The sequence below is a fragment of the Athene cunicularia genome, assembly GCF_003259725.1.
Source record: "Athene cunicularia isolate RWA chromosome 7 unlocalized genomic scaffold, athCun1 chr7_part1, whole genome shotgun sequence".
NCBI classification, from domain to species: domain Eukaryota; kingdom Metazoa; phylum Chordata; class Aves; order Strigiformes; family Strigidae; genus Athene; species Athene cunicularia.
The window spans coordinates 11,371,116-11,385,997 of record NW_020799107.1 but is presented as its reverse complement, the minus strand read 5'-3'; the positions used below and the strand labels follow the sequence as shown (position 1 = coordinate 11,385,997).

The 14,882-nt window shown below is 39.9% G+C and overlaps 1 protein-coding gene across 4 annotated transcripts in view; it reads left to right on the top strand.

Moving 5' to 3' along the window:
* Window positions 1-8,127: 8,127 nt before the first annotated feature.
* HDAC4 (histone deacetylase 4) overlaps window positions 8,128-14,882 on the top strand; it is a 236,519-nt gene continuing 229,764 nt past the window's right edge. For all 4 annotated transcript variants that reach the window (XM_026852598.1, XM_026852596.1, XM_026852597.1 and 1 more), the window contains exon 1: window positions 8,128-8,374. In XM_026852598.1, coding sequence (XP_026708399.1) covers window positions 8,353-8,374 — 22 coding nt within the window. In that variant the 5' untranslated portion in view covers window positions 8,128-8,352. The remainder of the gene's footprint in view (window positions 8,375-14,882) is intronic.

The following is a 14,882-nucleotide window of genomic DNA, read 5'->3' as shown; positions in this document are numbered from 1 at the left end:
TGAAAGAGAAAGGAAGATTGTGTGTGTATACAAGCAGGTGAAGAAAATAAGACTGTTTGAAAGCTGCGTTATTGAGCAAGTCTACAGAAAAATAGTGACTGGATCTGTGAACTTTCTATCATGATCAGATTTTTTTTTTTTTGCCCCTTGGTGTCTGCTGTGCTAGCAGCGTGGAGGGAGCAGATTTGGTGAGTATCTTTGGTACAGCCTTCTGAATATGGGTGTCAGCAAAGTAGAGAGATCTCAGTGCTGCTGAAATGCTTTAATGGATTTTAGTGATACAATGGTAAGTTTGAAAATGTTAGGATACATTACAGGTTGCTGAAACTAATTTGCATGAATCAGAGGGGGATGTTAATATGTTGTTGGAGTGTTGTGTTTAGATCATGGGCATCGATAAGAAGCTTCAGCTGTTCTGAAGTTTGCACGGGAATGCTTCAGTCAGTGAGATGAGCTTGCTGTCTGACAGTCCTACAAACTCTTCCTGGCACTGAAAATGTTATTAGGGGTGTTTTGATTAAAAAGAATATACCGTTTTTTTATCACTTCTCAGTCAAGTATTTAAAAGGAGCTTTGATATTTATGCTTCAGAGTTACTGTAGCTAGGGTGATCTACAAGGAAGGAATGAAGAACTGAGACGGACGCTGTCCATAAACTCTCAGTATTCATATACCTTCTGTCAAGCCCTGCTTTTGGCTGTCTGATTTGAACTCTTTCAAATGCAGAAATACTAGCATGGAGGAAAAACGTGGCATGGGGGAGGAAGAGGGCTTCAGAAAAAACCCAACATGGTAGATTTTTATAGGTAACTGCCCAATTTGTACTGACTCCTGCAAGGCTTCAGTAGCAGCTGGAACAGGCTCCCGAGGCAGACTTTTATCCTTTCTCCCTCCCACGCGGATCCATCTGTGAGACTGCTTGTTCTTGCTGCTCTTGCTGAGAAACTGGATCAAGCTCAGAAGCATCCTGCTCTTTCAGACCCTCTGCCAGAGTCTTGCTAGTCAAGGAGGGCTCTGTAATCCTACGAATCTACATATTCCAGGTTTTACACAAAGTTGCATTTCTGAATGTGCAGCTTTTCTATGAGCTGTTTTCCTGCTTGACTCTTAAGAAATTTTCCAAGCTGTTGACCACTTTAAATGGGAGCTCCCACAGAGTGAACATGAGGTGGTATTTCCAGATTTGCTTGGGTTCATGAAGATGATCTTTTGTTCAGAGTCTTGGATTACACATCAGAGGATTTAGGCCCAATCATTATCCAATTGGTTGTTCTTGAAGCCTTGTTTTTTTGCTTCTGTGTGTATTTGAGATACCTGCAGCGCTGCTTCGACAGCAATGCTTGTTGAGGTCTAAAATTAAAGGCGATATCAGCAGATCCCCTCTTCGGCTACCCGGTAGTATTACTGTTGGTGTGAAATCTGTGGAAGTAGAAATAATATTAATGCTCTTGTGTACCCCTAGCAATGAAGAAGGGTCATAGAAACTTTTTTGGCTTCATGGGTGTTTACCAGAAGATTTAAGTTTTTCCTTTTTAAGACATGCCAGCACCTTCAGCTCACGAAGCAGCTCTAAGTGTTGATCAAAGTGGTGATTTGCAGAAGTGTCTATAGATGGTACCATGAGAGACTTTGTGCAGAATATGCAAAAAGCATATACTTCCAAGTAGCCTATGGTTTAAAGCTTTGTGAGGAAACCTTGCAGTCTTCTACTAGGGACAAGCTCTAACAGTGGCAGGTATGTGTTTAACATTGAAATGGGTGAAAAGGTGTTCACTTCTACTGAAATATCAGTGTCCCCTGTGTTTTCAGTTTGGGCTAGTGTCTCAGCATTTGAATTCACACAACTTAAGTGTAAGGGCTGCCACCAGAGATCCTTTTGAGAAGCTGACTTTGAAACACAACTGAGAAGAGCCTGGGAAAGGCAGCCTTAAGAAATCTGCATGCCATGGATGTGAGTAGTGGAGTGCTTCTTGACAATAAGAAGCAAAGGCATATGAAACTGTAGAAAGCAATTTTTCTTGATTATTTCTATTGAGAATTTGTTAGACATAATTAGATTAATTATTTCTGTATAGGTTTGCTACCCTTGAGTAGCTGTGGATTAGTTCTGTGTTAATAAAGTTAGCTCACAATTAATAGTGTCTTGCCATTTGTGGCTGTTGTTCATTTTGTTTTCTTTTAATGTCTGATGGTGACTTCAGTGCATATATATAGCACTGCTTATATTGCAAAGGCTTGCTTAACGAGCCACTGCCTGAAATAATAGCAGAATTGCTCCAAAAGTGACTTCCAGGGACTGTCTAGCAATGTATTATAGCCTTCCCTGAAGGAACTGCGTAAATACAGAGTAGGTATCGGTTATTCTTGAAGTCTTAATGCACATATACTGTAATTTAACACTTAGGACAAATGTGGTTCGAGATTGAATCTCTTTCTGAACGTTATACCATACAAAACCTGTCACAAAGTGAAAATGTTTAGTGTGAGCGTATAAGCAATAAATCTTCACAGCGTGTATTTGAAAGTGGAGGTTTAAGGGAGAGGCGGAAACACAATATTTGTTCTACTCTAGGCTGTCATCTGAGAATAGCATTTGTAATGGCTGGCATTGAAATGTCAGCATTTGCTAAACAAATATACTGTGTTTTAATTCCTTGAAATTCTGGGTAATGCTTCTGTATTTCTTAGGTGATTAGTACATTTGATTCATTGTGGTGAGCTTTTGATCATAAAGGTAAGTACCTCTAGTTTTCCTACTGCGAGATAAGAGAAACAACAAGGTTAGCAAAGATGGGATGCTCTAGTGATAAGGACTAGACTGGTCAGCCTAGCTCTGTACTAACTGTGACATGTATGTACATACCTAGTACACTGTTGGTGAGAAGCTATTTGTAATAGCTGTATTGAGTTTTTCTGATTAATTATTAGTTATACAGTTCTAACTGTAATGAAGGCTTCAGGTACTCAAACTTATTTTGCTCTCTGTTCTTCTTCCATGTGGATACCTGAGTGCTGTGTAGATGCTTCCACTTGCCAGTTCACTTATTTTTCTTTAAATGCAGGTGTACTCACCACTTGTGTGGAAACTAAGTAAAGAGTTTGGTATGTGATTTCAGTACAATATAGAAATTTATAAGGAGTAAACTTTATATTTCTCAAGATGGGACTGTCACATCTGTGTAGGACAAAGCAGAGTTGAGTTGATTTGGTGACTGTAGGTGGGCTTTTGTCTTTTAAAGGTGCTTGGCTGCCATGTTCTCCAGCAGCATCCAGGATGATACACCTTTGGAGGTGCTTCACAACAGGACATGCATGTGGTGACACTTCTCTGAAACACATTTCTGACTTGTGTCATAGATTTCCTGGTTTTGTGCAGAAGCACTTCGTGTTTGACCTCTTTTCTAAGATGTTTGTCCATTTGCTTTTGGAATTCAGGAAAACTTTTGCTTGTTCCAGCACTCCGAGTCAATAGTTCCCTAGTGGATCTAAGAAGGAGCATGTAATGCTCTCTGCTTCAACTTGCCACCTGAAGTATCTTCTCTGATACCTTCCTTCCCTTCTGTGTCCACCCAACCCGTCTCCCAGAAAAAAAGAACAGGAAAAACTTCTTGCTCTGAAAGAAATAGGTGGAAAACAGTGTGATTGGTGACTTCTCTGTATTAAGGATATTATGGTGATAGAGAACCACAATTCAGTTATCTCTGCCTGGGCTGAAGACTTACTTGCTTCACCTGTATGAGGAATTTGTACCACACTTGTGATAATTTTTTTTTCTTGCCCTTCTGAAACTCTTATACTATGTAATTGGAAATGGAAGTGTCTAGATTTCACAAAATATTAATGATTTTGGAGGAACTGGGCTAATACAACAGTGAATTTGGTGTTCTGTTTTTATTTTCTATTACTGTCATGGTATTCTAGTTGTTGTTCTGTCCACAGCTGAGTGTTAGGCTGATGGTATATTTTACAGTCTGACCTGTTACTCCTACAGTATGTGTTTAGAGACAGAAACACTGTCTTCAGAGACTTAAAACTCTTTGAGAGGATGTCTGATGATGTTTGAGGCTTGCAAACAGGTTTTCCGAGAGGTCTGTTTTGAGTATCATTGAAACTGTAGGAAAACCAGCACTTCTGGAAGCGGGCAATGCCTGTGAAACTTGGTCTCAAAAGCTGTAAAGCTGTATTTTGGTAAAGCTGGATCCTGCTTGAGAAGTGGGAGTTTAAGTTATGTTGAAGGGTTGTGTTGGTCCTCAGGACTATTTTGTCATCTTGCAAAGTGGTGGCTCTGGAGAGACAGTTCCTAGAGAGACAGATCAGCCTGGGAGACAGTTTCACACTGCCTCTGCTCTAAATAAAAATGCAATAAATAATTTTGTGGTCACACTAAATTATTATTGTTTTCAAACAGCTATATGCCTCTTTCTTGTCCCCTCCTCCTTTCATATATAGATACTATATTGTCAGTATTTTATAAACAACCCCTGAAAAGCAAAGGCAGCTGCTTTTTTTTTGCTGCTGGGTAAAGTTCAGGATCTGTTGCTAAAGGAGAGATTTAATCAATAAGTTCCAACAGAGGCACTGCCTCTCATTAGGTCTGTGAGGCTGTGCAAAGCACGTGTGTTTCGTTTGCAAGCTGCATGTTATGAGTAGGAATCCAAGCAAGCATCAGGATGATGTTGTCATCACCTTACGTGGAGCACATGGGATTAAATTTAGTGCTGTTTGCCTGTTAATGCAGCAAGGGATCTAATACACTGGTAGATTTTTTTGGGGGGTAGGGGGATGGGAAAGAAATAAAAACTGTTACTGGTATTTAATCTGCAGTGTCAGGCAGAAGGATCGATGATAATGCTTTTTGGAAGATAGATGTTTCCATGGCTTTTGGAGACAAAACCCAGCAGCAGTGGAGCACTGCTGAAGAAGTGCCAGGGTATGGAAGGCATTCTCCTTGCATTCCTTCTGCTGTTGTCTTTGCAACGCTGGCTTTCTTGTCCTGCTAAAACAGTGTTTTCTGCGAAGCTTGTAGCATTCAGGAGTGTGAAAGGCAGAGCAGCTTTCTCTGGACCTAGAAATAAACTTCAGAGCACAATGATGGGTATAGTAGGTATATGATGTACACCATATTTTGATGCATTGGGTCAGCAGGCAGTTAGATTTTATTTAACTGAGGTTTTCAAGTGATCTCATCAGCTGGCTGCAGTGTTGCTCTATTAGGGTGTTGATGGTGGACATCTGAGAGGGCCTGCAGATTGAGCAAGGTCATCGATAGTTGGCTATCCTGAAGCAACCAGGCTGATTTGGTTTAAAACAATCTTGAAACTTCACCCTTAGGCCAAGATTTTTATCTTGGCTGAAGTACAGTAGCAATTTAAGCTCTGAAAAATAGAGCTTTGTAAATAAAGCTCTATCATAACTTTAATTACTGGTTACTGCACATCTGTACTTGTGACTATTAGAGAGGCACATCTGGAATGGGCTGAGAAGGGGAAGGTGAACATTCATACTGTCAAAACACTTGTATGATGGAAGTGTAGGATCCCTGTTACTTATTTAAAAAAAAAAAAAAAGCTTTCAGGAGCTGCAAAATTTATGGAAACAGACTTGGAAAACAGTTGGATTATTTAGATTTCCTAGTTCACATGCAGTTCTGTCTCTTAATGGTTGGCTAGATACTCAGTGGCAAAAAAGTGGTCTTGGAAAGTGTGTGGAAGGAATAGTGCAGAACTGAGTTGTGGAGTTGTCATGTGTGGTTTTGGGGGGCAAGCTGGTCATGGAGTTCCTAGGAAGGTTTCTTTGCTTATGCTTTACTCAGTCTTCTAAAATGTAGAAAATATTTAGAAAAAGAAAAGTATAGCTGAGCTGAGCTGTAGCTTATTCAATCTGAGCGTGGTTATTTTGTTGTCGCTCCTCTTCTCCAGCATGAGAATTACTTAAATCATGCAGAATATTTTGGGTCTCTCATGCCTGACTGAATTTAAATAGGCCTTTGGAGGAAGGGGTGGGAGTAGGTAAACTGGTGATACTGTTAAATGGATTTGTTGCTAATGTTTCAGTCCAGTTTCTTTGGGAAATTCATACATGTCTTTTCACTGTCTGTGCTCTGTACTTGATTCTTGCATTGTGAAAATGAGTGGACAGAAATGTGTTAACTTCATTCCGAATCCTTCTTGTCTACAGCTGAGTTTGCTTATGCTATAACATTACCTCCTGTTTTTATTGGAAATGAATGATGTTAATATTTTGCTAATGCTTGATCTGAGCTGACTTGACTCTGTTCAAGAGGATATGCAAATTAATGGAACTGGAAGATCTTGAATGTTTGGGATGGCAGAGACCTGCAGGGATTAGAAATGACACTTAAGTAATTTTCTCTTGAATTTGATGCATAACATGAAAGAGCATTCCAGGTCTTTAAAAATGCAAGATGGGCAGAGGAACTTGGAGAGTAGTAGTGCTGAGACACTTGGGGTAGAGAGAAACAGCCAATTAAAGAGGCTTTTTAATGAAATACTGCAAGGAAGACCTCTTTGTTCAACAGTGCCTGCTTGGGCATAATTTTGCGAACCAGGGAAGTACCATTACAAAGCAGGGCCCATCATAAGTGCTGGTGGTGGTATTTAAGCCTTAGACCTGGTTTTGCTGTGTTATTGAAAAGAAACACAAATATCTGAGCGTAAGAGCTCTTCCAAGAATGGATGGGACTGCTTGGAATGTAGTGGCACAGATGAATTGTGGACAGATACTCATTGTGCAAGTGGCAGTAGTAGTTACTATCATAATCATCGCCCGCCCAAGGAATATTGCTGTCTCTTTGCTGGAGGTCACCACACCCTTGGATCTGCTGGTGGAGCAGTTTGGGGTGAGTGCTCCTTGCTCTGCGTTGAGCAGAGTCAGCTGAATTAATTTAGATGGGTTAACTAGTTGGTTTCTACCAGCAGGCTGACTTCGTGGCTGAACTGGGTTAGGGAGTGCTGGGTATAAACTGTTCCTGCTAGCCAAGCTGCTAGGGCCAAAGTGCCTTGTCAGGGCTGTGAGGAACTCCTGGGTACCAGCTGTCTGCTAACACATCGTACTCAGTAGCCAGGAGAGGTTATCACCTGTTGGGAGCCTTGAATGCTGGTGGCTTTTTCAGTGCAAAGAGAAGAAATAACCTGTGGTTGTGAAATACTTTGCATAAAGAACACTATTTGGTTTAATCAGCTTCAGCATGGTTCTGAACATGACCTGCCGGTGGCAAGTGTCTCAATGCACGTTAAAAAAGAGCAGTGTCCCTGAAATACTCTGCCTGTAAAACATGCCTATATAGAAATATTGTATGCTACTTGGTATAGTGCCAAAAAAACCCCCGAACCCCCAAACCTGAACTTCAGGATACCTTGCAGCAGATTCTTTTGTTGTAAGTATTGCCAGTTGCACCAGAGACACCATCTGTGGGGGCCTCTGAGGTGGGGGTTTCTATAAGCTAGAGTATCTACTATGTTTATATTTTTATTTTGGGGGGGTGGGGGTGGGAGTAGGGGTACACTAGGTTGCTAACTCAGTGGAGTTTTTTTCTCTCTTCTTCCTCCCTCTAATATACAGCTTAAAAATAATTGGGAACGGTGGCTTTTTTTCCCTCCGGGCAGTTTGAAGTTGCTTCTTAATAATCTGTTGGAGGCTTGGGCAGAGTGGGAGTGGAATTGATTGTGTGGGTTTTTTTCCTTCCTGCTCCAAGACCACTTCTTGGCACCGAGGAATTTTTCTTTAGACTTCTTTGGGGAACAGATGCGTGGAGTACAGTTACCACTCATACATACGGTTTTTAAAATATGGAAGCTGTTGGACTGAAGAGGCTTCATATGGTGCTGTTGGAAGATAAGAATTAACACGCAAATTTGGGTTTTTAAGACTTGCATATGTAATTGAAAAGTTTTTTTTAAATTGTGATGTTAAATATTAATCTATGCTTTTATGGTTATTAATCAAAATTGCATCTATAACTGAAAACTACTTTCTCTGAAACCTTTAATACCTAAAATAGTTTCATAGTTTAATATTCTAGGGATAAATATGTTGGATAATGTGTAATTTAAATGGTTGAAAATCTTAATTCTTTAATGTAGACATCTTTGTCTTTACTTGCAGGTTCCCATTTTGAAAGCCATTAGAAGATATTCTGCCACCCTGTTGGATTATTTCCTATACAACTCAGCATGTCACTGTGCCCTGGATTTTATAAGGTGGCCATGATTTAATCCCCACTTCCAATTTCTATGTATTGGTGAAGCATTGGAGCTCTTTAGAGCTGCTGTTACTTGTGTGGAAACTGATCCGTCTTGAATCCCCTTTCCAAAGGACTAGACGTTACTAGCAATGAGCTCCCAAAGCCATCCAGGTAAGGGCAAAACCACTTTAAATCTAGTAACAACAGCAAAACACCATGTGTTTGTTGCATGAACAGACTTTATTGTGTTGAGATGATAATCCGGTGTCTCTCCTTGGATGACTGCTATATTGAAAACTGGGACTTTGCATGAAGGTGAAAAATTGTGTGGGTGTTACCAGAGTTACAGGAAATCTTGCCATTTTAGGTTTCTGATTGTTGCATTACATATCACTGGAAGTTGTGGGTATTTTCTGAGATGTTAACCAGATGTTTAATTTGTTAAATCTATGCTGATAAGTCTTAGTGGTATGTAGTGTACCTCTAAGGGAATGGTCATGGTTCTGCTGGTGTGTCTTTATTGATATTTAAGAAAACTCTGACTTTTAAAGGACTTTTTAGTAGAAAAGAACAGTTTTGCTGGAACGAGTCAATTGATCCATCTCAATGTTGTCTGGAGAATTATTCCTAATGTGTTTTGTAATTTAAGACATGATTTGTCACTGCAAAATTGCACATTTCTGTCAAGAGGATCTATACGTTCTCAGTTACCTGCTTTTTAGCTTAAAGTTTTCATACATTTGTATGTAGTGAATTTCAGCTAACTTTGGGTTAGGCAGGGTTTTGTGAGCTTGTGATTTGGAAGAGGAATTTTAATTGTGCTCTAATATGCCTGCTTTGACTGTTTCAGTTTGTGGTAGAGAAAATGACTGCTGGGAAGCAAGTAATCCAACGACAAGCCACGTGAAAGTACTTATTTAGCTATGCCTTTGAGAGGTTACTTTTGGGACTGAAGTTTAATCAGTTTTAGGTTAACAGTCAAGTAAGACTAAAGTGCTAAAAGCCAGTGAAGAGCTCCTAAGGTTTAAGGAACTGTATATTTATGGGGAAGAATTTTATATTTGCTTCAGAATAGCTTCTAGCAGCTCATTTGTGTTTCTGAGACTGGGAGCAAGAAAGGCTGCAATAAATAGGGATGCTGGAGTTCACAAGCAGCAGCAGCACTGAAAATCTGACTCTCACATAGGAACTGAAATGAGTTTATAAGCCTCTAAAACTGTCAGTATTATCAAAAAGAAAAAAATCTGGCTTTTAAATCCATAATGTAGCAGTCTCAGATTTTGAAACTTGGTTTTGGTACTATGGGGAGTTGGGAAACTAAGTATATTTGTATGAGTAGAGTGCATTCACCTGTGACACGTTTCTCACAATGTGATGTTTTTAAAGAGATCTGTTGAAGTAAGTGGTTAGTTATTTGAATACTTTCCTGTCTCAAATATGAGTGAGACTGAGGAGCTAATGGCATCCCATTTTTTTCTCATTGTGGTGGGATAGGTTAAATGTATATCTACATTCAAAAACCAACAAATTAACCTAGCTTGATACTGCTTTACTATTTAAGGAGCAGTTCTCTAGATATTTGGGAAAGCAGGATGTCCTTTTTAGTTGGCCTGTTCTGTTGATACAAGAGTATTGAAAGCCCACTACTGATTTTGTCTTTTCTCTTAATTCGTCTGCTAACCTTTACCTTTTTTTTTTTCCCATCTTGCTTCTTTTTACTGGTTCTACTACTTTTGCTCAAGTTCTGTGCTGATGGTGTAGCAGGGAGTCATTCAAGAAGGGCTAATGTAAAAAAAAAAAAAACCCAAGGAGCTCCTCATGTAAAAAGTGTTTCTGTAATGCTAAAAATCCATTTGAGCCTACCTTTTTTAACAACTGTGGCTAGAGTGGCCCTTACTGAGTAGGCTGGTCTAATCAAAACTCAAGGGAGTGGCAGCTCAGCTGGATGGCTTTGCACATAAGTACGTTCTCCTGTGCTGCTGTTCCTAAACCTTCTTGGCCCTTGTCACGTAAGACCTTATGTAAGGTATGGGATGGTTCAGTCAGAGTTAAAGTTGTTACTACTATGAGTGTTTCAGTGGAATATAAGACTACTAATAGGGGAAGGTTTTTTGTCTACTCTGGTAGTTAGCCCTTGCAAAAGTAAAGAAAGGATTACAGTTTTATTATTAGAAATACATCTTAAACTTCCTGTTGACAGTAACACTTGAAATTAAGAACGTGTAATAGAAACTCAAGGCCCATCGTCAGCTGGCCCACTGGGTATAATTTAAAGAGTGAAAAACGTTCATAAAACTGAAAAAGTGGAGGAAACAATCTTGTGGTGCTGCTTTTACAGAATGGTGTTCTGCAGGTAGTCTTTTTATGAAAATATTTTCAAACGGTATCAACTTCCACAGAGTTTTATTTCTCATCAGATGTGGTTGAGAAACTCTCTCTGCACCCTTCCTAGGCATTGCATTCTTATTTTTGGTTGTATTTCCAAGCATTGGGCTGAAATTCTACAGTGTATCATGGTGGCTCTTTACCCCTGGTTTATACTGTGGTATTCTTATTGCTTGTTTCTCTCTTAGAGTCAGTTTTATAATAATCAGTAGAAATATTTTTCCAAACCTTGCCAAAGATGGCATCTGGACTTCTCATGTCAGTTGTGATAGCTATTTTGATTATACGGCTACAGGTAATTATTACTAATGATGTGCACTGTTTAAGAGAAGGCTCTGGCTGAACTCAGCAGCCTATTAAACCTTGCTTCAGTGGATACAAGCTTTCTTCTCTAATCTTCTCCATACCTATCACTAATGGGATGTTTTAGGACCAGTGCCATAAAATTGTTGCAGCGTAGATGAATGAAAGTGGTTTAGTTTTTTTTTTCCCCTTCCACTCTGCAAAGCTCTCTTGAGAGAAGTGTTGGATACTGAAGGCATCTCACTGAAAAAGGCAACAAAATATGAAAAGTAAGAAAAATATTACTTTCCCTTCATTCTTCCTCTGTCACTGTTACTTTTTTTGTTATATTTTGCAGTAAACTTTCTCAGAAAGTAAGTAGTAACTTTTTGAGAAGTAAGAATACCCAGGTGGGAGAAGTTAATCATCAAAAACTTTCAGTTGGATAAATCAGTCTGTCTTGAGCCCTGGACACAGGGTAAAGACCTTGACCTTTGTTTTCTGAGCCAAAGGCTCTCTCCACAGTCCCCGACTTGAGCTCTTGTGAACTTCACTTGCCCCAAAACCACATGTGGGTGTGCTGTTTGTGTGAGGAGCAGAAGCAGCAGGTGGGCAGCTCGTGTCCCTCTTGTCACAAGCACTGTGTGCCCATCATCGTGTGGTCCCCACTACTCTGGAGGAATGCCCAGCTCCCTCCAGGTGTTGGTAGGTTTTGTGGATTCCCCAGGCAGGAGTGGGAATTGGTTTGGGTGGAACTGCTGGGCGGGATGAAGGCAGAGGGGGAAAGGGACTGAAATTGGAGGGTAGGGTGTCAGCAGGAGAGGCTTTCCCCTGCAGTGATGGGAGCAGGAGACTACGAAGACCTAGTCAAGACAAAGCTCAGAGGCATTTCATGCCCTTTGGCTTTTGGCAGAGGAACCACTGCTGCTTCTAGTGCTGCAATAAAACTGAAAAAAACGCTGGAATTGTGCTATAAAAGATTGAGTTGCTGCAAAGTATAATTAAGAAAACTGGGCTAATTAAGATAACATTTAGGATTGTGACAAAGCTTAGGGGGTGCAGGCGAAAGCATATTTTGAGTTGCTTCTTAACCTGTTACGTTGTCCACAATTTAAACTGACCTTATGTAACCTGTGGTGCTAACACCACTCATCTTACCCAGACTGACTGGGTTGTATGTGATGGAGGGGTGTTGATTGATATATTTTTTGTTTTGTTTTGTTTTTTATTCCTTTTTCTCTTACTGACCTTAAATGATTTCTTACCATCGCCTTCTACATCTCCCCCCCCCTCCCCCCTTAATTTTCAGTGGCTTGAGTTTCACTATCATTTGGTTCCTTAATCAGTAAAGATTGTTCTGCTGATACTAGTTATACATAAAGATTAGTTTAAAAACCCAAAACACTTAAAGTTAATCACTCAACTGATTTGTATTTGTTTAAAGTTCACTTTCCTTTGTAAAAGCTGAAAATCTCCATGTTCAATGAAGCATTTTGTTTATGAAATGTTATCTTACAGGAATTAGCCAGTCTGAATGCAAATGCTATATTCTTTCTTCGGAGCTACTCTTGCAGAGATGCAAATTTTATTTACATTTTGAAATGCTGAATGTTTGATAATTAGGAATATTGAAGTTTAAGAATGAGCTGCCTATCTGATATGGAAAAATCTGCAGCACGATCATTAAGACTGAGAGGAGATACCAGAGAAAGCAGAAAGCTTCGTGATCACACAGCACTGGGAAAAAGAGTTAGCAAGTCATGTGCTGTGATTTGCTAGATTGATAAGCACTTTCGTATGGTGTTTTATCTGCCGAGTGTGAGAAGCCACTCTCCTTTCATACTCCATGGCTCAATGAGGCATGGAAAGCCATTTCATGCAGTATACATAAGAGCTTCCCCTGTTAGTCTCTCAAACATTTTGCACCTCAAATAAATATTTTATGTGTTCTCTTTTTAAAGATTAAGAAGTTTCTGTAGAGATGCATTTCAAACTGGCTTTAAATGACACTGACCTACTTTCTGGCAATAATGAGTCTGTTTCTGTAAGTTATCTGGGGGCAAGAGCATTCTTACAATAAACATAAGGACTGAATTCCAGTCCTCTTTTAGAAGGACTGGGACACAACTGATGTTTTTTCAGACAACAGCCACCAAATATCTGGACATGGTTTATGCCTGCTTCCCCCTACCTGTCTGGTGCTCCAGTTCATTATGGCTGGATTATTCTAGACTCAGCATTCAGGCTCCTGCTCACAATAAAACACTGGTAGTAGTGAGTATAGGTAGAACCTCATTATCTCTGACGCTGTCTTTTCTCTAAATTAAAATACAAAGATTTTTCCAGACCTGTCCTCTTGCCATACTGTCATGTGTGTGCTTCATGGGAAGCTGAAGTTTTGGAGAAAAGCTCAACTGTTTGGCAGGCCCAGCAGAGCTAACAGGACCTCCTCTGAAGGGACGCTGATGCCTGTCCTTGACAGCCGTAGGGTAAGTGGTGAGCATGTGGAGTAGGAACACAGTAGCAAGAGCTACTGCTGTGCCTTGAAGCTGTTGCCCTGAGCAGTCTTGTCCCCCAGCTTTGAGAGGGAATTTGAGGTTGGTTGAGAAGTAAGCTCAGCAGCAAGGTCTGGCAGTAAGAAGCTTTCATTAAAAAGCTGGAAACCCTTGTGGTTTGGAGCTGTGCATGTCTTCATTTACTCTTCTTTCTTCAACCTACAACAGAATGCCTACTCCACCTGCGTTTGGATTCCTATGTATCTGTAAGCTGAGCCTGTCCTGAATTTATTTCCTTTAAGAAGAAAAGTATAATTTTGAGGACCTTGAAAGTTTTAAGGCTGCTACCATGAAACCTGTGAAGTTTTAACTTTCTGGAGCATCAAATAGCTGAGACTTTCTGTACAAGGTTTTTGTTGTACCCTCAAAAGAAGAGAATTGTTTTGTGCTTCAACTTGGGGTTCAAGTTGAAGTTCCTTCTAGGTCAGTGTCCCTGCTAAGTACATTCCTCTCATTTCTACTTTAAGTGTAGTTCTTGCACTTTGGAATTCTTTAAAAGCCTGTTTCTAAAGTAAGGATTTTTTTGCTTGTGATATATCTTGCAGTGCAAAGATGAGAAGCAGGTACTTACGATGACAGAGAACTCTGAATTATTTAGAATGAGGTACAAAGTAGGAAAAAGATATAAAAAAGGTTGTACTTTTAAAGTCATGTGATAGTATTTGAGATAGTCCTTGGGACCTTGCATCTCACTTGTAAAGGAGAGAAATCTTTTTCTATAAGGTTACTACATTTTTTGTTATTCACTTTTGGTCAACCTCAGTTTGACCTGTATCTTACCTCATGTATGCTTCCCAAATTAAATTTGTTACTGAACTGTAACAAGGAGTGTATTCTTAGTGTTTATTTTAAGTTATTCAGCTTGTCATCTTTGTACCAGGCTTTCACGCTGATGAGGCTTGTTCATGTGCCTTGATGTGGTCAGATCAGTTAGGACAGAGATGGTATTGAAAGAAGGTTTTGGTCATCCCACTGATTCTGAAAGTGATTCAAGAGCAGGGGCCGAAAATCCTCTTATTCTCAGGTGAGTGTCAGCCATACGCGGCATTTTTCATCCTTTAAGTGTAAGAATTTGGCTGCCTGGCTACCTGTGCATTGACAGGTGCTGCTTATCCTCACTGCAAAAGAAAAAATATTTCCTTCTTTTTGAGAGCTGGTGGTCAACAGCTTTTAGAGTTGGTGTGTGGTTTGGTTTTTTTTTTGTTTAAGAAGTTTTCATACTGTTGGGTTGGGGAGAAGAGTGGAGAAACAGTTGCAATGATGTTTCTTCTTTTAGTGTAGTTTTCAGTATATTTTTTCCATCCCTTAATGTCAGTAGATACTGACTTTACAGTCAGAAAATAGCCAAGAATGACTGAATATGGAGTATCAGATGCCTGACTGGAGAAGGAAAAACTGGATATACTAATTCTCCCATCTTCAGTAAAGGCTTGACAAGTCCCTTCCCCCCCCCCCCC